The following is a 22028-nucleotide window of genomic DNA, read 5'->3' on the forward strand; positions in this document are numbered from 1 at the left end:
AAATAATAGCTAAAAACGCCAAAAACTCAATATTTAAGGAGTTATGGCCATTTTAAAATTCCTATTACTTCACACTTAAGAAAGTGATCACAAATAATAGCTAAAAACGCCGAAAACTCAATATTTAAGGAGTTATGGCCATTTTAAAATATCCAATAATTCACACTTAAAAAGTGATCACAAATAATAGCTAAAAACGCCGAAAACTCAATATTTAAGGAGTTATGGCCATTTTAAAATTCCTATTATTTCACACTTAAAAAGTGATCACAAATAATAGCTAAAAACGCCGAAAACTCAATATTTAAGGAGTTATGGTCATTTTAAATTCCTATTATTTCACACTTAAAAAAGTAATCACAAATAATAGCTAAAAACGCCGAAAACTCAATTTTTAAGGAGTTATGGCCATTTTAAAATTCCTATTATTTCACACATAAAAAAGTGATCACAAATAATAGCTAAAAACGCCGAAAACTCAATATTTAAGGAGTTATGGCCATTATAAAATTCCTATTATTTCACACTTAAAAAAGTGATCACAAATAATAGCTAAAAACGCCGAAAACTCAATATATAAGGAGTTATGGCCATTTTAAAATATCCATTAATTCACACTTATGGCCATTTTAAAATATCCAATAATTCACACTTGAAAAAGTGATCACAAATAATAGCTAAAAACGCCGAAAACTCAATATTTAAGGAGTTATGACCATTTTAAAATTCCTATTACTTCACACCTAAAAAAGTGATTACAAATAATAGCTAAAATCGCCGAAAAACTCAATATTTAAGGAGTTATGGCCATTTTAAAATATCCAATAGTTCACACTTAAAAAGTGATCACAAATAATAGCTAAAAACGCCGAAAACTAAATATTTAAGGAGTTATGGCCATTTTAAAATATCCAATAGTTCACACTTAAAAAAGTAATCACAAATAATAGCTAAAAACGCCGAAAACTCAATATTTAAGGAGTTATGACCATTTTAAAACTCCTATTATTTCACACCTAAAAAAGTGATCACAAATAATAGCTAAAATCGCCGAAAACTCAATATTTAAGGAGTTATGGCCATTTTAAATATCCAATAGTTCACACTTACAAAAGTGATCACAAATATAAGCTGAAAACGCCGAAAACTCAATATTTAAGGAGTTATTGCCATTTTAAAATTCCTATTATTTCACACTTTAGAAAGTAATCACAAATAATAGCTAAAAACGCCGAAAACTCAATATTTAAAATTCCTATTATTTCACACTTAAAAAAGATATCACAAATAATAGCTAAAAATGCCGAAAAGTCAATATTTAAGGAGTTATGGCCATTTTAAAATATCCAATAGTTCACACTTAAAAAGTGATCACAAATAATAGCTAAAAAGGCCGAAAACTCAATATTTAAGGAGTTATGGCCATTTTAAAATTCCTGTTATTTCACACTTTAAAAAGTGATCACAAATAATAGCTAAAAACGCCGAAAACTCAATATTAAAGGAGTTATGGCCATTTTAAATATCCAATAGTTCACACTTAAAAGAGTGATCACAAATAATAGATAAAAACGCCGAAAACTCAATATTTAAGGAGTTATAGCCATTTTAAAATATCCAATAGTTCACACTTACAAAAGTGATCACAAATAATAGCTAAAAACTCCGAAAACTCAATATTTAAGGAGTTATGGCCATTTTAAAATTCCTATTATTTCACTTTAAAAAGTGATCACAAATAATAGCTAAAAACGCCCAAAAATCAATATTAAAGGAGTTATGGCCATTTAAAAAATCCTATTATTTCACACCTAAAAAAGTGATCACAAATAATAGCTAAAAACGCCGAAAAATCAATAGTTAAGGAGTTATGGCCATTTTAAATATCCAATAATTCACACTTAAAAAAGTGATCACAAATATAAGCTAAAAACGCCGAAAACTCAATATTAAAGGAGTTATGGCCATTTTAAAATTCCTATTATTTCACACTTAAAAATGTGATCACAAATAATAGCTAAAAACGCCGAAAACTCAATATTTAAGGAGTTATGGTCATTTTAAAATTCCTATTATTTCACACTTAAAAAGTAATCACAAATAATAGCTAAAACGCCGAAAACTCAATTTTTAAGGAGTTATGGCCATTTTAAAATTCCTATTATTTCACACATAAAAAAGTGATCACAAATAATAGCTAAAACGCCGAAAACTCAATATTTAAGGAGTTATGGCCATTATAAAATTCCTATTATTTCACACTTAAAAAGTGATCACAAATAATAGCTAAAAACGCCGAAAACTCAATATTTAAGGAGTTATGGCCATTTTAAAATATCCATTAATTCACACTTATGGCCATTTTAAAATATCCAATAATTCACACTTGAAAAAGTGATCACAAATAATAGCTAAAAACGCCCGAAAACTCAATATTTAAGGAGTTATGACCATTTTAAAATTCCTATTATTTCACACCTAAAAAGTGATTACAAATAATAGCTAAAATCGCCGAAAACTCAATATTTAAGGAGTTATGGCCATTTTAAAATATCCAATAGTTCACACTTAAAAAAGTGATCACAAATAATAGCTAAAAACGCCGAAAACTAAATATTTAAGGAGTTATGGCCATTTTAAAATATCCAATAGTTCACACTTAAAAAAGTAATCACAAATAATAGCTAAAAACGCCGAAAACTCAATATTTAAGGAGTTATGACCATTTTAAAACTCCTATTATTTCACACCTAAAAAAGTGATCACAAATAATAGCTAAAATCGCCGAAAACTCAATATTTAAGGAGTTATGGCCATTTTAAAATATCCAATAGTTCACACTTACAAAAGTGATCACAAATATAAGCTGAAAACGCCGAAAACTCAATATTTAAGGAGTTATTGCCATTTTAAAATTCCTATTATTTCACACTTTAGAAAGTAATCACAAATAATAGCTAAAAACGCCGAAAACTCAATATTTAAAATTCCTATTATTTCACACTTAAAAAGATATCACAAATAATAGCTAAAAATGCCGAAAAGTCAATATTTAAGGAGTTATGGCCATTTTAAAATATCCAATAGTTCACACTTAAAAAAGTGATCACAAATAATAGCTAAAAAGGCCGAAAACTCAATATTTAAGGAGTTATGGCCATTTTAAAATTCCTGTTATTTCACACTTTAAAAAGTGATCACAAATAATAGCTAAAAACGCCGAAAACTCAATATTAAAGGAGTTATGGCCATTTTAAAATATCCAATAGTTCACACTTAAAAGAGTGATCACAAATAATAGATAAAAACGCCGAAAACTCAATATTTAAGGAGTTATAGCCATTTTAAAATATCCAATAGTTCACACTTAAAAAAGTGATCACAAATAATAGCTAAAAACGCCGAAAACTCAATATTTAAGGAGTTAAAGCCATTTTAAAATTCCTGTTATTTCACACTTAAAAAAGTGATCACAAATAATAGCTAAAAACGCCAAAAACTCAATATTTAAGGAGTTATGGCCATTTTAAAATTCCTATTACTTCACACTTAAGAAAGTGATCACAAATAATAGCTAAAAACGCCGAAAACTCAATATTTAAGGAGTTATGGCCATTTTAAAATATCCAATAATTCACACTTAAAAAAGTGATCACAAATAATCGCTAAAAACGCCCAAAACTCAATATATAAGGAGTTATGGCCATTTTAAAATTCCTATTATTTCACACTTAAAAAAGTGATCACAAATAATAGCTAAAAACGCCGAAAACTCAATATTTAAGGAGTTATGGCCATTTTAAAATATCCAATATTTCACACTTAAAAAAGTGATCACAAATAATAGCTAAAAACTCCGAAAACTCAATATTTAAGGAGTTATGGCCATTTTAAAATTCCTATTATTTCACTTTAAAAAGTGATCACAAATAATAGCTAAAAACGCCCAAAACTCTATATTTAAGGAGTTATGGCCATTTTAAAATATCCAATAGTTCACATTTAAAAAAGTGATCACAAATAATAGCTAAAAACGCCCAAAACTCAATATTTAAGGAGTTATGGCCATTTTAACATATCCAATAGTTCACACTTAAAAAAGTGATCACAAATAATAGCTAAAAACGCCGAAAACTCAATATTTAAGGAGTTATGGCCATTTTAAAATTCCTATTATTTCACACTTAAAAAGTGATCACAAATAATAGCTAAAAACGCCGAAAACTCAATATTTAAGGAGTTATGGCCATTTTAAAATTCCTATTATTTCACACTTAAAAAAGTGATCACAATTAAAAGCTAAAAACGCAGAAAACTCAATATTTAAGGAGTTATGGCCATTTTAAAATTCTTATTATTTCGCACTTAAAAAAGTGATCACAAATAATAGCTAAAAACGCCGAAAACTCAATATTTAAGGAGTTATGGCCATTTTAAAATTCCTATTATTTCACACTTAAAGAAGTGATCACAAATAATAGCTAAAAACGCCGAAAACTCAATATTAACGGAGTTATGGCCATCTTAAAATTCCTATTATTTCACACTTAAAAAAGTGATCACAAATAATAGCTAAAAACGCCGAAAACTCAATATTTAAGGAGTTATGGTTATTTTAAAATTCCTATTATTTCACACTTAAAGAAGTGATCACAAATAATAGCTAAAAACTACAAAAACTCAATATTTAAGGAGTTATGACCATTTTAAAATTCCTATTATTTCACACTTAAAAAAGTGATCACAAATAATAGCTAAAAACGCCGAAAACTCAATATTTAAGGAGTTATGGCCATTTTAAAATTCCTATTATTTCACACCTTAAAAAGTGATCACAAATAATAGCTAAAAACGCCGAAAACTCAATATTTAAGGAGTTATGGCCATTTTGAAATATCCAATAGTTCACACTTAAAAAAGTGATCACAAATAATAGCTAAAACGCCGAAAACTCAATATTTAAGGAGATATGGCCTTTTTAAAATTCCTATTATTTCACACTTAAAAAAGTGATCACAAATAATAGCTAAAAACGCCGAAAACTCAATATTTAAGGAGTTATGGCCATTTTAAAATATCCAATAGTTCACACTTAAAAAAGTGATCACAAATAATAGCTAAAAACGCCGAAAACTCAACATTTAAGGAGTTATGGCCATTTTTAAAATATCCAATAGTTCACACTTAAAAAAGTGATCACAAATAATAGCTAAAAACGCCGAAAACTCAATATTTAAGGAGTTATGGCCATTTTAAAATTCCTATTATTTCACACTTAAAAAAGTGATCACAAATAATAGCTAAAAACGCCGAAAACTCAATATTTAAGGAGTTATGGCTATTTTAAAATTCCTATTATTTCACACTTAAAAAAGTGATCACAAATAATAGCTAAAAACGCCGAAAACTCAATATTTAAAATTCCTATTATTTCACACTTAAAAAAGATATCACAAATAATAGCTAAAAATGCCGAAAAGTCAATATTTAAGGAGTTATGGCCATTTTAAAATATCCAATAGTTCACATTTAAAAAAGTGATCACAAATAATAGCTAAAAACGCCCAAAACTCAATATTTAAGGAGTTATGGCCATTTTAAAATATCCAATAGTTCACATTTAAAAAAGTGATCACAAATAATAACTAAAAACGCCGAAAACTCAATATTTAAGGAGTTATGGCCATTTTAAAATTCCTATTATTTCACACTTAAAAAAGTGATCACAAATGATAGCTAAAAACGGCGAAAACTCAATATTTAAGGAGTTATGGCCATTTTAAAATTCCTATTATTTCACACTTAAAAAGTGATCACAAATAATAGCTAAAAACGCCGAAAACTCAATATTTGAGGAGTTATGGTCATTTTAAAATTCCTATTATTTCACACCTTAAAAAGTGATCACAAATAATAGCTAAAAACGCCGAAAACTCAATATTTAAGGAGTTATGGCCATTTTAAAATATCCAATAGTTCACACTTAAAAAAGTGATCACAAATAATAGCTAAAACGCCGAAAACTCAATATTTAAGGAGTTATGGTCATTTTAAAATTCCTATTATTTCACACTTAAAGAAGTGATCACAAATAATAGCTAAAAAACTACAAAAACTCAATATTTAAGGAGTTATGACCATTTTAAAATTCCTATTATTTCACACTTAAAAAAGTGATCACATATAATAGCTAAAAACGCCGAAAACTCAATATTTAAGGAGTTATGGTCATTTTAAAATTCTTATTATTTCACACTTAAAAAAGTGATCACAAATAATAGCTAAAAACGCCGAAAACTCAACATTTAAGGAGTTATCCAATAGTTCACACTTAAAAAGGTGATCACAAATAATAGCTAAAAACCCCGAAAGCTCAATATTTAAGGAGTTATGGCCATTTTAAAATATCCAATAGTTCACACTTAAAGAAGTGATCACAAATAATAGCTAAAAACTACAAAAACTCAATATTTAAGGAGTTATGACTATTTTAAAATTCCTATTATTTCACACTTAAAAAAGTGATCACAAATAATAGCTAAAAACGCCCGAAAACTCAATATTTAAGGAGTTATGGCCATTTTAAAATATCCAATAGTTCACACTTAAAAAAGTGATCACAAATAATAGCTAAAACGCCGAAAACTCAATATTTAAGGAGTTATGGTCATTTTAAAATTCCTATTATTTCACACTTAAAGAAGTGATCACAAATAATAGCTAAAAACTACAAAAACTCAATATTTAAGGAGTTATGACCATTTTAAAATTCCTATTATTTCACACTTAAAAAAGTGATCACAAATAATAGCTAAAAACGCCGAAAACTCAATATTTAAGGAGTTATGGTCATTTTAAAATTCCTATTATTTCACACTTAAAGAAGTGATCACAAATAATAGCTAAAAACTACAAAAACTCAATATTTAAGGAGTTATGACCATTTTAAAATTCCTATTATTTCACACTTAAAAAAGTGATCACAAATAATAGCTAAAAACGCCGAAAACTCAATATTTAAGGAGTTATGGCCATTTTAAAATTCCTATTATTTCACACTTAAAAAAGAGCTCAAAAATAAAAGCTAAAAACACCGAAAATTCCTATTATTTCACACTTAAGAAAGTGATCACAAATAATAGCTAAAAACTCCGAAAACTCAATATTTAGGGAGTTATGGCCATTTTAAAATTCCTATTATTTCACACATAAAAAAGTGATTACAAATAATAGCTAAAAACGCCGAAAACTCAATATTTAAGGAGTTATGGCCATTTTAAAATATCCAATAGTTCACACTTAAAAAAGTGATCACAAATAATAGCTAAAAACGCCCAAAACTCAATATTTAAGGAGTTATGGCCATTTTAAAATTCCTATTATTTCACACTTAAAAAGTGATCACAAATAATAGCTAAAAAACGCCCAAAACTCAATATTTAAGGAGTTATGGCCATTTTAAAATTCCTATTATTTCACACTTAAAAAAGTGATCACAAATAAAAGCTAAAGCGCAGAAAACTCAATATTTAAGGAGTTATGGCCATTTTAAAATTCCTATTATTTCACACTTAAAAAAGTGATCTCAAATAAAAGCTGAAAACGCCGAAAACGCCGAAAACTCAATACTAAAGGAGTTATGGCCATTTTAAAATTCCCATTATTTCACACTTAAAAAAGTGATCACAAATAATAGCTAAAAACGCCGAAAACTCAATATTTAAGGAGTTATAACCATTTTAAAATGCCTATTATTTCACACATAAAAAAGTGATTACAAATAATAGTTAAAAACGCCGAAAACTCAATATTTAAGGAGTTTTCGCCATTTTAAAATTCCTATTACTTCACACTTAAAGAAGTGCTCACAAATAATAGATAAAAACGCCGAAAACTCAATATTAAAGGAGTTATGGCCATTTTAAAATTCCTATTATTTCACACTTAAAAAAGTGATCACAAATAATAGCTAAAAACTACAAAAACTCAATATTTGAGGAGTTATGACCATTTTAAAATTCCTATTATTTCACACTTAAAAAAGTGATCACAAATAATAGCTAAAAACGCCGAAAACTCAATATTTAAGGAGTTATGGCCATTTTAAAATTCCTATTATTTCACACCTTAAAAAGTGATCACAAATAATAGCTAAAAACGCCGAAAACTCAATATTTAAGGAGTTATGGCCATTTTAAAATATCCAATAGTTCACACTTAAAAAAGTGATCACAAATAATAGCTAAAACGCCGAAAACTCAATATTTAAGGAGTTATGGTCATTTTAAAATTCCTATTATTTCACACTTAAAGAAGTGATCACAAATAATAGCTAAAAACTACAAAAACTCAATATTTAAGGAGTTATGACCATTTTAAAATTCCTATTATTTCACACTTAAAAAAGTGATCACAAATAATAGCTAAAAACGCCGAAAACTCAATATTTAAGGAGTTATGGTCATTTTAAAATTCTTATTATTTCACACTTAAAAAAGTGATCACAAATAATAGCTAAAAACGCCGAAAACTCAACATTTAAGGAGTTATCCAATAGTTCACACTTAAAAAGGTGATCACAAATAATAGCTAAAAACCCCGAAAGCTCAATATTTAAGGAGTTATGGCCATTTTAAAATATCCAATAGTTCACACTTAAAGAAGTGATCACAAATAATAGCTAAAAACTACAAAAACTCAATATTTAAGGAGTTATGACTATTTTAAAATTCCTATTATTTCACACTTAAAAAAGTGATCACAAATAATAGCTAAAAACGCCGAAAACTCAATATTTAAGGAGTTATGGCCATTTTAAAATATCCAATAGTTCACACTTAAAAAAGTGATCACAAATAATAGCTAAAACGCCGAAAACTCAATATTTAAGGAGTTATGGTCATTTTAAAATTCCTATTATTTCACACTTAAAGAAGTGATCACAAATAATAGCTAAAAACTACAAAAACTCAATATTTAAGGAGTTATGACCATTTTAAAATTCCTATTATTTCACACTTAAAAAAGTGATCACAAATAATAGCTAAAAACGCCGAAAACTCAATATTTAAGGAGTTATGGTCATTTTAAAATTCCTATTATTTCACACTTAAAGAAGTGATCACAAATAATAGCTAAAAACTACAAAAACTCAATATTTAAGGAGTTATGACCATTTTAAAATTCCTATTATTTCACACTTAAAAAAGTGATCACAAATAATAGCTAAAAACGCCGAAAACTCAATATTTAAGGAGTTATGGCCATTTTAAAATTCCTATTATTTCACACTTAAAAAAGAGCTCAAAAATAAAAGCTAAAAACACCGAAAACTCAATTTTTATGGAGTTATGGCCATTTTAAAATTCCTATTATTTCACACCTAAGAAAGTGATCACAAATAATAGCTAAAAACTCCGAAAACTCAATATTTAGGGAGTTATGGCCATTTTAAAATTCCTATTATTTCACACATAAAAAGTGATTACAAATAATAGCTAAAAACGCCGAAAACTCAATATTTAAGGAGTTATGGCCATTTTAAAATATCCAATAGTTCACACTTAAAAAAGTGATCACAAATAATAGCTAAAAACGCCCAAAACTCAATATTTAAGGAGTTATGGCCATTTTAAAATTCCTATTATTTCACACTTAAAAAGTGATCACAAATAATAGCTAAAAAACGCCCAAAACTCAATATTTAAGGAGTTATGGCCATTTTAAAATTCCTATTATTTCACACTTAAAAAAGTGATCACAAATAAAAGCTAAAAGCGCAGAAAACTCAATATTTAAGGAGTTATGGCCATTTTAAAATTCCTATTATTTCACACTTAAAAAAGTGATCTCAAATAAAAGCTGAAAACGCCGAAAACGCCGAAAACTCAATACTAAAGGAGTTATGGCCATTTTAAAATTCCCATTATTTCACACTTAAAAAAGTGATCACAAATAATAGCTAAAAACGCCGAAAACTCAATATTTAAGGAGTTATAACCATTTTAAAATGCCTATTATTTCACACATAAAAAAGTGATTACAAATAATAGTTAAAAACGCCGAAAACTCAATATTTAAGGAGTTTTCGCCATTTTAAAATTCCTATTACTTCACACTTAAAGAAGTGCTCACAAATAATAGATAAAAACGCCGAAAACTCAATATTAAAGGAGTTATGGCCATTTTAAAATTCCTATTATTTCACACTTAAAAAAGTGATCACAAATAATAGCTAAAAACGCCGAAAACTCAATATTAACGGAGTTATAGCCATTTTAAAATTCCTATTATTTCACACTTAAAAAAGTGATCACAATTATTGGTAAAAAACGCCGAAAACTCAATATTTAAGGAGTTATGGCCATTTTAAAATTCCTATTATTTCACACTTAAAAAAGTGATCACAAATAATAGCTAAAAACGCCGAAAACTCAATTTTTAAGGAGTTATGGCCATTTTAAAATATCCAATAGTTCACACTTAAAAAAGTGATCACAAATAATAGCTAAAAACGCCCAAAAATCAATATTTAAGAGTTATGGCCATTTTAAAATTCCTATTATTTCACACTTAAAAAGTGATCACAAATAATAGCTAAAAACTCCGAAAACTCAATTTTTAAGGAGTTATGGCCATTTTAAAATTCCTATTATTTCACACTTAAAAAGTGATCACAAATAATAGCTAAAAAACGCCCAAAACTCAATATTTAAGGAGTTATGGCCATTTTAAAATTCCTATTATTTCACACTTAAAAAAGTGATCACAAATAATAGCTAAAAACGCCATTTTAAAATTCCCATTATTTCACACTTAAAAAAGTGATCACAAATAATAGCTAAAAACGCCGAAAACTCAATATTTAAGGAGTTATGGCCATTTTAAAATTCCTATTATTTCACACTTAAAAAAGTGATCACAAATAATAGCTAAAAACGCCGAAAACTCAATATTTAAGGAGTTATGGCCATTTTAAAATATCCAATAGTTCACACTTAAAAAAGTGATCACAAATAATAGCTAAAAACGCCCAAAACTCAATATTTAAGGAGTTATGGCCATTTTAAAATTCCTATTATTTCACACTTAAAAAGTGATCACAAATAATAGCTAAAAACTCCGAAAACTCAATTTTTAAGGAGTTATGGCCATTTTAAAATTCCTATTATTTCACACTTAAAAAAGTGATCACAAATAATAGCTAAAAACGCCGAAAACTCAATATTTAAGGAGTTATGGCCATTTTAAAATTCCTGTAATGTGATCACAAATAATAGCCAAAAATGCCGAAAACTCAATATTTAAGGAGTTATGGCCATTTTAAAATTCATATTATTTCACACTTAAAAAAGTGATCACAAATAATAGCTAAAAACGCCGAAAAGTCAATATTTAAGGAGTTATGGCCATTTTAAAATATCCAATAGTTCACACTTAAAAAAGTGATCACAAATAATAGCTAAAAACGCCGAAAACTCAACATTTAAGGAGTTATCCAATAGTTCACACTTAAAAAGGTGATCACAAATAATAGCTAAAAACGCCGAAAACTCAATACTTAAGGAGTTATGGCCATTTTAAAATTCCCCATATTTCACACTTAAAAAAGTGATCACAAATAATAGCTAAAAACGCCGAAAACTCAATATTTAAGGAGTTATGGCCATTTTAAAATTCCTATTATTTCACACTTAAAAAAGTGATCACAAATAATAGCTAAAACGCCGAAAACTCAATATTTAAGGAGTTATGGCCATTTTAAAATTCCTATTATTTCACACTTAAAAAAGTGATCACAAATAATAGCTAAAAACGCCGAAAACTCAATATTTAAGGAGTTATGGCCATTTTAAAATTCCTATTATTTCACACTAAAAAAAGTGTTCAAAAATAAAAGCTAAAAACACCGAAAACTCAATATTTAAGGAGTTATGGCCATTTTAAAATTCCTATTATTTCACACTTAAAAAAGTGATCACAAATAATAGCTAAAAACGCCGAAAACTCAATATTTATGGAGTTATGGCCATTTTAAAATTCTTATTATTTCACAGTGATCACAAATAATAGCTAAAAACGCCGAAAAGTCAATATTTAAGGAGTTATGGCCATTTTGAAATATCCAATAGTTCACACTTAAAAAAGTGATCACAAATAATAGCTAAAAACGCCGAAAACTCAACATTTAAGGAGTTATCCAATAGTTCACACTTAAAAAGGTGATCACAAATAATAGCTAAAAACGCCGAAAACTCAATACTTAAGGAGTTATGGCCATTTTAAAATTCCCCATATTTCACACTTAAAAAAGTGATCACAAATAATAGCTAAAAACGCCGAAAACTCAATATTTAAGGAGTTATGGCCATTTTAAAATTCCTATTATTTCACACTTAAAAAAGTGATCACAAATAATAGCTAAAAACGCCGAAAACTCAATATTTAAGGAGTTATGGCCATTTTAAAATTCCTATTATTTCACACTTAAAAAAGTGATCACAAATAATAGCTAAAAACGCCGAAAACTCAATATTTAAGGAGTTATGGCCATTTTAATAGTTCACACTTAAAAAAGTGATCACAAATAATAGCTAAAAACGCCCAAAACTCAATATTTAAGGAGTTATGGCCATTTTAAAATTCCTATTATTTCACACTTAAAAAGTGATCACAAATAATAGCTAAAAACTCCGAAAACTCAATTTTTAAGGAGTTATGGCCATTTTAAAATTCCTATTATTTCACACTTAAAAAAGTGATCACAAATAATACTTAAAAACGCCGAAAACTCAATATTTAAGGAGTTATGGCCATTTTAAAATTCCTGTAATGTGATCACAAATAATAGCCAAAAATGCCGAAAACTCAATATTTAAGGAGTTATGGCCATTTTAAAATTCATATTATTTCACACTTAAAAAGTGATCACAAATAATAGCTAAAAACGCCGAAAAGTCAATATTTAAGGAGTTATGGCCATTTTAAAATATCCAATAGTTCACACTTAAAAAAGTGATCACAAATAATAGCTAAAAACGCCAAAAACTCAACATTTAAGGAGTTATCCAATAGTTCACACTTAAAAAGGTGATCACAAATAATAGCTAAAAACGCCGAAAACTCAATACTTAAGGAGTTATGGCCATTTTAAAATTCCCCATATTTCACACTTAAAAAAGTGATCACAAATAATAGCTAAAAACGCCGAAAACTCAATATTTAAGGAGTTATGGCCATTTTAAAATTCCTATTATTTCACACTTAAAAAAGTGATCACAAATAATAGCTAAAAACGCCGAAAACTCAATATTTAAGGAGTTATGGCCATTTTAAAATTCCTATTATTTCACACTTAAAAAAGTGATCACAAATAATAGCTAAAAACGCCGAAAACTCAATATTTAAGGAGTTATGGCCATTTTAAAATTCCTATTATTTCACACTAAAAAAAGTGTTCAAAAATAAAAGCTAAAAACACCGAAAACTCAATATTTAAGGAGTTATGGCCATTTTAAAATTCCTATTATTTCACACTTAAAAAAGTGATCACAAATAATAGCTAAAAACGCCGAAAACTCAATATTTATGGAGTTATGGCCATTTTAAAATTCTTATTATTTCACAGTGATCACAAATAATAGCTAAAAACGCCGAAAAGTCAATATTTAAGGAGTTATGGCCATTTTTAAATATCCAATAGTTCACACTTAAAAAAGTGATCACAAATAATAGCTAAAAACGCCGAAAACTCAACATTTAAGGAGTTATCCAATAGTTCACACTTAAAAAGGTGATCACAAATAATAGCTAAAAACGCCGAAAACTCAATACTTAAGGAGTTATGGCCATTTTAAAATTCCCCATATTTCACACTTAAAAAAGTGATCACAAATAATAGCTAAAAACGCCGAAAACTCAATATTTAAGGAGTTATGGCCATTTTAAAATTCCTATTATTTCACACTTAAAAAAGTGATCACAAATAATAGCTAAAAACGCCGAAAAGTCAATATTTAAGGAGTTATGGCCATTTGAAAATTCCTATTATTTCACACTTAAAAAAGTGATCACAAATAATAGCTAAAAACGCCGAAAACTCAATATTTAAGGAGTTATGGCCATTTTAAAATTCCTATTATTTCACACTTAAAAAAGTGATCACAAATAATAGCTAAAAACGCCGAAAACTCAATATTTAAGGAGTTATGGCCATTATAAAATTCCTATTATTTCACACTTAAAAAAGTGATCACAAATAATAGCTAAAAACGCCGAAAAGTCAATATTTAAGGAGTTATGGCCATTTTAAAATATCCATTAAATCACACTTATGGCCATTTTAAAATATCCAATAATTCACACTTGAAAAAGTGATCACAAATAATAGCTAAAAACGCCGAGAACTCAATATTTAAGGAGTTATGGCCATTTTAAAATTCCTATTATTTCACACTTAAAAAAGTGATCACAAATAATAGCTAAAAACGCCGAAAACTCAATATTTATAGAGTTATGGCCATTTTAAAATATCCAATAATTCACACTTAAAAAAGTGATCACAAATGATAGCTTAAACGCCGAAAATTCAATATTTAAGGAGTTATGGCAATTTTAAAATATCCAATAATTCACACTTAAAAAATTGATCACAAATAATAGCTAAAAACTCCGAAAACTCAATATTTAAGAAGTTATGGCCATTTTAAAATTCCTATTATTTCACACTTAAAACAGTGATCACAAATAATAGCTAAAAACGCCCAAAACTCAATATTTAAGGAGTTATGGCCATTTTAAAATATCCAATAGTTCACATTTAAAAAAGTGATCACAAATAATAGCTAAAAACGGCCAAAACTCAATATTTAAGGAGTTATGGCCATTTTAAAATATCCAATAGTTCACATTTAAAAAAGTGATCACAAATAATAGCTAAAAACGCCGAAAACTCAATATTTAAGGAGTTATGGCCATTTTAAAATTCCTATTATTTCACACTTAAAAAAGTGATCACAAATGATAGCTAAAAACGCCGAAAACTCAATATTTAAGGAGTTATGGCCATTTTAAAGTTCCTATTACTTCACACTTAAAGAAGTGCTCACAAATAATAGCTAAAAACGCCGAAAACTCAATATTAAAGGAGTTATGGCCATTTTAAAATTTCTATTATTTCGCACTTAAAAAAGTGATCACAAATAATAGCTAAAAACGCCGAAAACTCAATATTAACGGAGTTATGGCCATTTTAAAATTCCTATTATTTCACACTTAAAAAAGTGATCACAAATAATAGCTAAAAACGCCGAAAACTCAATATTTAAGGAGTTATGGCCATTTTAAAATTCCTATTATTTCACACCTTAAAAAGTGATCACAAATAATAGCTAAAAACGCCGAAAACTCAATATTTAAGGAGTTATGGCCATTTTAAAATATCCAATAGTTCACACTTAAAAAAGTGATCACAAATAATAGCTAAAACGCCGAAAACTCAATATTTAAGGAGTTATGCCCATTTTAAAATTCCTATTATTTCACACTTAAAAAAGTGATCACAAATAATAGCTAAAAACGCCGAAAACTCAATATTTAAGGAGTTATGGCCATTTTAAAATATCCAATAGTTCACACTTAAAAAAGTGATCACAAATAAAAGCTAAAAACACCGAAAACTCAATTTTTAAGGAGTTATGGCCATTATAAAATTCCTATTATTTCACACTTAAGAAAGTGATCACAAATAATAGCTAAAAACTCCGAAAACTCAATATTTAGGGAGTTATGGCCATTTTAAAATTCCTATTATTTCACACTTAAAAAAGTGATCACAAATAATAGCTAAAAACGCCGAAAACTCAATATTTAAGGAGTTATGGCCATTTTTAAATATCCAATAGTTCACACTTAAAAAAGTGATCACAAATAATAGCTAAAAACGCCCAAAACTCAATATTTAAGGAGTTATGGCCATTTTAAAATTCCTATTATTTCACACTTAAAAAAGTGATCACAAATAAAAGCTAAAAGCGCAGAAAACTCAATATTTAAGGAGTTATGGCCATTTTAAAATTCCTATTATTTCACACTTAAAAAAGTGATCACAAATAAAAGCTGAAAACGCCGAAAACTCAATACTAAAGGAGTTATGGCCATTTTAAAATTCCCATTATTTCACACTTAAAAAAGTGATCACAAATAATAGCTAAAAACGCCGAAAACTCAATATTTAAGGAGTTATAACCATTTTAAAATTCCTATTATTTCACACATAAAAAAGTGATCACAAATAATAGCTAAAAACGCCGAAAAGTCAATATTTAAGGAGTTATGGCCATTTTAAAATATCCATTAATTCACACTTATGGCCATTTTAAAATATCCAATAATTCACACTTGAAAAAGTGATCACAAATAATAGCTAAAAACGCCGAGAACTCAATATTTAAGGAGTTATGGCCATTTTAAAATATCCATTAATTCACACTTATGGCCATTTTAAAATATCCAATAATTCACACTTGAAAAAGTGATCACAAATAATAGCTTAAACGCCGAAAACTCAATATTTAAGGAGTTATGGCAATTTTAAAATATCCAATAATTCACACTTAAAAAATTGATCACAATTAATAGCTAAAAACGCCGAATATATGGATATATCGTTATATCGGGGCTTTACGAAGACCTGGACCTGCATAAACAATTTTAAACACGAATGTAGACGTGGGTCTACATTCGTAATTTTTTGTCATAGACTGTCTTACCCATTACGAATTCTAAATACCCATTATGAATTTGAAACAACTTCGGTAAATAATGTCCGTAAAATTTCAAAATATCGAATATCGAGGGTGCCGTCGTATGTGGGCTACACGATATCGTTGACGTATATATACATTTCTCTTCCAGGAGGTAAAGTACTTAGAAAGAACTTGTAGTGTGGATTTTTAGACAATTTCATTGAAAAATGTAGCTAAAATCATCAAAATATCGAATATAGGGAGGGATATAAAATATGGGGGATATAGAATATCGTGGACCTACGTAGACAATTCTCTCCCAGGGGGTAAAGTACCCAGTAGGAACTCCTTGTGTGGGGTTTTTTTTTGACAGTTGTGGATGTGGATTTTCATACATTGAAAAATTTGGCTACAATCGTCAAATACCTACAAATACCTAATATCGGAAGTTACCGTTATATGTGGGTGTTATATATCCCGGTCTGCTAGTAAAACAACTGTTGCCTTCAGGTAACTCATAACAACTGAGTGATGGTGTTTATTACATATGCTTACATCGATAGTAGTTTAGTAGTTATTGAATACGTAACGTATACAACACCTCTCCCCTCTCTTATAACAAAAATATTAAAATGAATTCAATAAAATACTATTAGCTAAAAACTCCGAACACTAATACCTTTCAATCCGTATCGATAACATAATCATTTAGTCGATGAGGTCGCCGTATATTCCTCCTAGGATTCGTTCTTATGTTGACTGCCTCGCCATTCCCTGCTGGCTCTTCAAATCCGATGAATGCTGACCCCGGAGAACTTGGGGGCGTTGCGAAGGACTGATCTCGATTGTCTGACATCACGCATTCGTCTGTTGCTTCTCGTTCCGCATTACTCATACTTGTAGGGTTCTCTCTCTTCTCCAAAGTCAAATCTGATGGCTCATAACTAGCACTATGTGCTTCCTCAACTTCGTTATCCAGCATTACTCTGCCATTAATCTTTCTCAATTGATCAATGTGTCTGTTCCAACACCTACCATCTTCCAGCCTCACTTTGTAATGCAAATCACCAATTCTCTCTCTTACTATTCCAGGCTTCCACTTAAGCTTATCCATATAATCCCGAGCCATTACAGCGTCTCCTACTGCTAACTCTCTTGTAGTTTTTTGTCTTTCGGGGTCTCGGACTTCATTGTTGGGCAGTAGGAGGTCCAATCTGCTTTGTATTTGTCGCCCAAACATTGTCATAGCTGGTGATTTATTCGTGACCGGGTGAATTGCTCGTCGATATGCCAATAAAATTTGATCAATTTTTCGCTGTAACTCCTCCTTACGAGGCATTGCCTTCAACTTGGTCTTGAAAGTTTGTATAAAACGTTCTGCTTGACCATTCGTTGCAGGGTGGTACGGTGCCCCCAACTTATGCATGATACCATTTTGTTTTAAAAACTCTTGAAATTTCGCGCTTTTGAACTGCGTCCCGTGGTCGCTGACTAGAATGTTTGGTATTCCAAATTGCGCAAATATACTTCTACATACTTCGATTGTTGTCTCCGTGGTAATGTCTCGAACTATCCTTACCTCCGGCCATTTACTAAAAGCATCCACCAGTACAAAAAAATATTTGCCCAAAAAGGGACCAGCGTAATCCACATGCACCCTTTCGAAAACTTTCTTCGGAGGTAACCAGCAATGAACCGGTTCTTTCTTTACATCTGGTCGCCCGATCTGGCATTCATAACAGTCAGCAACCGCTTTTTCAATGTCCTTATCTAAATTTTTCCACCAACAATACGCTCTGGCAAGTGACTTCATTTTTGATACACCAAAATGTCCCGAATGTAATTCTTGTATTATTCTAGTTCTCAGCGGTTTTGGCACATACACTCTTATGCCTCTTAATAAGCATCCTTGTTGCAAGCTAAATTCGGATGGGTCGATTCCAAAACTGTCGGCAGGATCACACTTCCGGCCATATGACAAACTGTCTACTAAACGTCTTACTTCCGCATCTTTTTTTGTGGCTTGTCCTAATTCCTTGACGGTGATTGGCAAATTCTCAATTAATTCCATTTCAATTTGATCAATCTCGCTGATTGTTTTGCTGCATTCATTTACAGGAAGCCTCGATAGCGCATCTGCATTCCCATTCTCTTTAGATTTACGCAAACGAATCTTGTAATCAAAAGATTCCAGGAATACTGCGTAATGTTGCATACGCGTTGCAGACAATACCGGTAATCCCTTGTCAGGCGCAAAAATCTGTGATATTGCTTTATTGTCGGTAATTAAAGTAAATTCCCTTCCATATACATATTGGAAAAACTTTTTTACCCCGAATATTACTGCGTATGCCTCCTTGTCTACTTGGCTATACCGTCTCTGTGTTGCATTTAAAGTTTGCGATGCAAACTGTATAGGTCTTTCCGTTCCATCGCCAAATTCGTGACTCAATACGGCTCCCACACCCGTAGGGCTCGCATCCACTGCCAATGTTAATTTTTTTCTTGGATCATAATGTGTCAGCACCACCTCTGATCCCACTTGTCTCTTTACTTCTTCGAAAGCCCATTTACATTTAGCATCAAAATTAAATGGAACTTCTTTGTGCAGTAATCGATTTAGAGGGTAAACTATAGAGCTCAAATTTTTTATAAAACGACCATAATAATTCACTAGTCCCAAAAATGATCGAACTTCGTCCTTGGTTGCCGGATATCTCATTTCTTGAATAGCCTTAATCTTGGCTGGTATCTTACGAATTCCTTGTCGATCAATCACATAACCACAATACTCAATACTCTCTCGCAGAAATTCCGACTTAGCAAGATTTATTCGCATATTGTATCGGTCTAATCTTTTTAACACCTCTTCTAACCGGTCTAAGTGTGTCCTCTCATCCTTGGCTGTTATTTTAATGTCATCCAGGAACACCTTAACACCCGGTATATCCGCTAATAACTGCTCCATTAATCTTTGCCACTGAGACGGGGCGCTAGCAACGCCAAACATTAATCTTGTTGGTTGAAATAATCCTTTGTGTGTGCTCAGGGTTAAGAACTTTTGGTCATCTGGATGTACTTCTAACTGCAGATATGCCTTGGACAAGTCAATCTTCGAATATTTTTCACCGCCTGCCATTGTACTAAACAATTCGTCGACTGTAGGCAATGGGTGCTTGTCCACCACTAAGACCGGATTGATCGTTATCTTGTAGTCTCCACAAATTCGTATCTTGTCATCTTTCTTTCTGACCACCACGATTGGTGTAGCCCACTCGCTACGTTCCACTTTTTCCAATAATCCAGCTTTTACTTGGTCATCTAATTCATCTTCCACTCTCTGCAACAGTGGAAAAGGTACTCGTCGCGCCTTCATACATTTCGGGACAGCATCGGTTTTAATATTCAAACGCGCCTGAAACCCCCTAATTTTGCCCACTGACTTCGAAAATAAATTTGGATATTTCTCCAAGATACTCCTTAACTGACCTTCCAAATTCGCCGACTCCTGAATTTTGTTTACGCTTACCGATGACACACTCTTTCCTTTTAACATCTTCAGCCAGTCCAATTTAACTAACCGCAGCCACTCTCTTCCCAGCAATGGTTTCCGATTGGCCCGTACTAAATACATTTTGACTTTTGTTATGTCTTTGGCTCTTACTTTCACCCATATGTATCCCGCGCAATCTATAGGCGTCTTGCAATAACTATAGAGTTCCAAATCTGGTTCATGAATTCGTATTTTCTTCGAAAAATATTTGTACGCATCGGCAAGACTTATGATGGTGACCGGCGCTCCCGTGTCAACTTCAAATGTGATATTACGATCATTTACTTCCAATGTACATAGAATTTTATCCCGTATGCTGGGGCTCTGTCCATTACTTTCCATCTTACACACTTCTTGCTCTGAGTCCTCCTTTCCACTGACTTCGCCGTCAGATATTTGTTTCATTGTAGATCTTGCTTTAAAACACACACGCCTTAAGTGGCCTCTCTTTCTGCAAAAATTGCATACAGAATTTATGTGACGGCAATCGTTTGAATTATGCTTACTGCTGCCACATCTGTCACAGTTTGTATTCAGTTTCGATCTCGCTCTTTGTTCTGTCTCTCTGACTCTTTTCTCCCTCTCTTTTGTCTTTCTCATATTCACCATGTCAACGGCTTCTTGCTGCTTATTCATTTCCTGGAACCCCTTTTCAGCTTGTTCAAACATGTTTGCCAAATGTATTGCATCATCTAATGTTAAATCGTCCTTTTCCAATAACCGGCCTTGAATCTTTCTGTTCCCTATGCCGTACACAAACTGGTTCCTCAGTGCTTTGTCCAGGTATTCACCAAATCCACAGCCCGTTGCTAGATGTCTCAAAGCCACTAAATATTCTGCGGCGGATTCTGTAGGTTCTTGCTTACGTGAGTGGAATTTAAAGTTCAAAAATATTTCATTGGGTTTAGGGTTATAATGCTTCTCCAGCAATTCACAAATATTATCATACTGCAATTCCTCTGGTATCAAGGGTAAAGCCTTGTCACATAGCTTATTATAAGCCTCTGTACCCATGAAATGTAATAGATATTTAGCCTTCATCGCCTCGCTCGTACCAAAAATCGCCAACGCCGTCTCAAATCTTTTCACCCAACGATTCCAGGTTGTAGCCTTTTCATCAAATGGCTCCATTTGAAAATTGCCACGCGGTTTTGGTTCACTCGTCGCCATAATTGTTATATATCCCGGTCTGCTAGTAAAACAACTGTTGCCTTCAGGTAACTCATAACAACTGAGTGATGGTGTTTATTACATATGCTTACATCGATAGTAGTTTAGTAGTTATTGAATACGTAACGTATATAGTGGACCGATATAGCCCCTCTTCGAACTTGACCTGTCTGCAGACAAAAGACTGATCTGTGCAAACATTTTATCTTCCTATCTTTATTCGTTTTGACTCTAGCTTGATTACAACAGACTGACGGACGGACAGGGCTAAATCGTCTTGGAATTTTACGCTGATTAGAAATATATATATATATTCTTTGCTAGGTTTTAAATTATTATTTTGATGAGTTACAGACTGAATGATGAACTTAATATACTCTTTACACTATATATGGTGTAGAGTATAAAAATCTTCTTGAAAATATCCAAGAAGAAAATATCTGATCGTCCTTCAGAAAAATATTATTCAATAATCCACGATCTGTACGAATATATGCTTCAAAATATAGTTCGATTAGTTCTCGAGAAAAATATTTTTCAAAAATCAACGATACTTTAAC

The 22028-nt window shown here is 30.6% G+C and overlaps 2 protein-coding genes across 2 annotated transcripts in view; one reads left to right on the forward strand and one right to left on the reverse strand.

The window, feature by feature from the left end:
- LOC101897180 (G-protein coupled receptor Mth2) overlaps window positions 1–22028 on the forward strand; it is a 64492-nt gene that overhangs the window by 40981 nt on the left and 1483 nt on the right. The window lies entirely within an intron of this gene.
- Window positions 17231–21540, reverse strand: LOC131801420 (uncharacterized protein K02A2.6-like). The gene is made up of 2 exons (XM_059120178.1): window positions 17425–21540; window positions 17231–17357 (listed from the first exon to the last, which is right to left on the reverse strand). The coding sequence occupies exon 1, from the start codon at window positions 21466–21468 to the stop codon at window positions 17428–17430; it is 4041 nt and encodes a 1346-aa protein (XP_058976161.1). The 5' UTR covers window positions 21469–21540; the 3' UTR covers window positions 17231–17357; window positions 17425–17427.

This window comes from Musca domestica, unplaced genomic scaffold (assembly GCF_030504385.1).
Source record: "Musca domestica strain aabys unplaced genomic scaffold, Musca_domestica.polishedcontigs.V.1.1 1, whole genome shotgun sequence".
NCBI classification, from domain to species: domain Eukaryota; kingdom Metazoa; phylum Arthropoda; class Insecta; order Diptera; family Muscidae; genus Musca; species Musca domestica.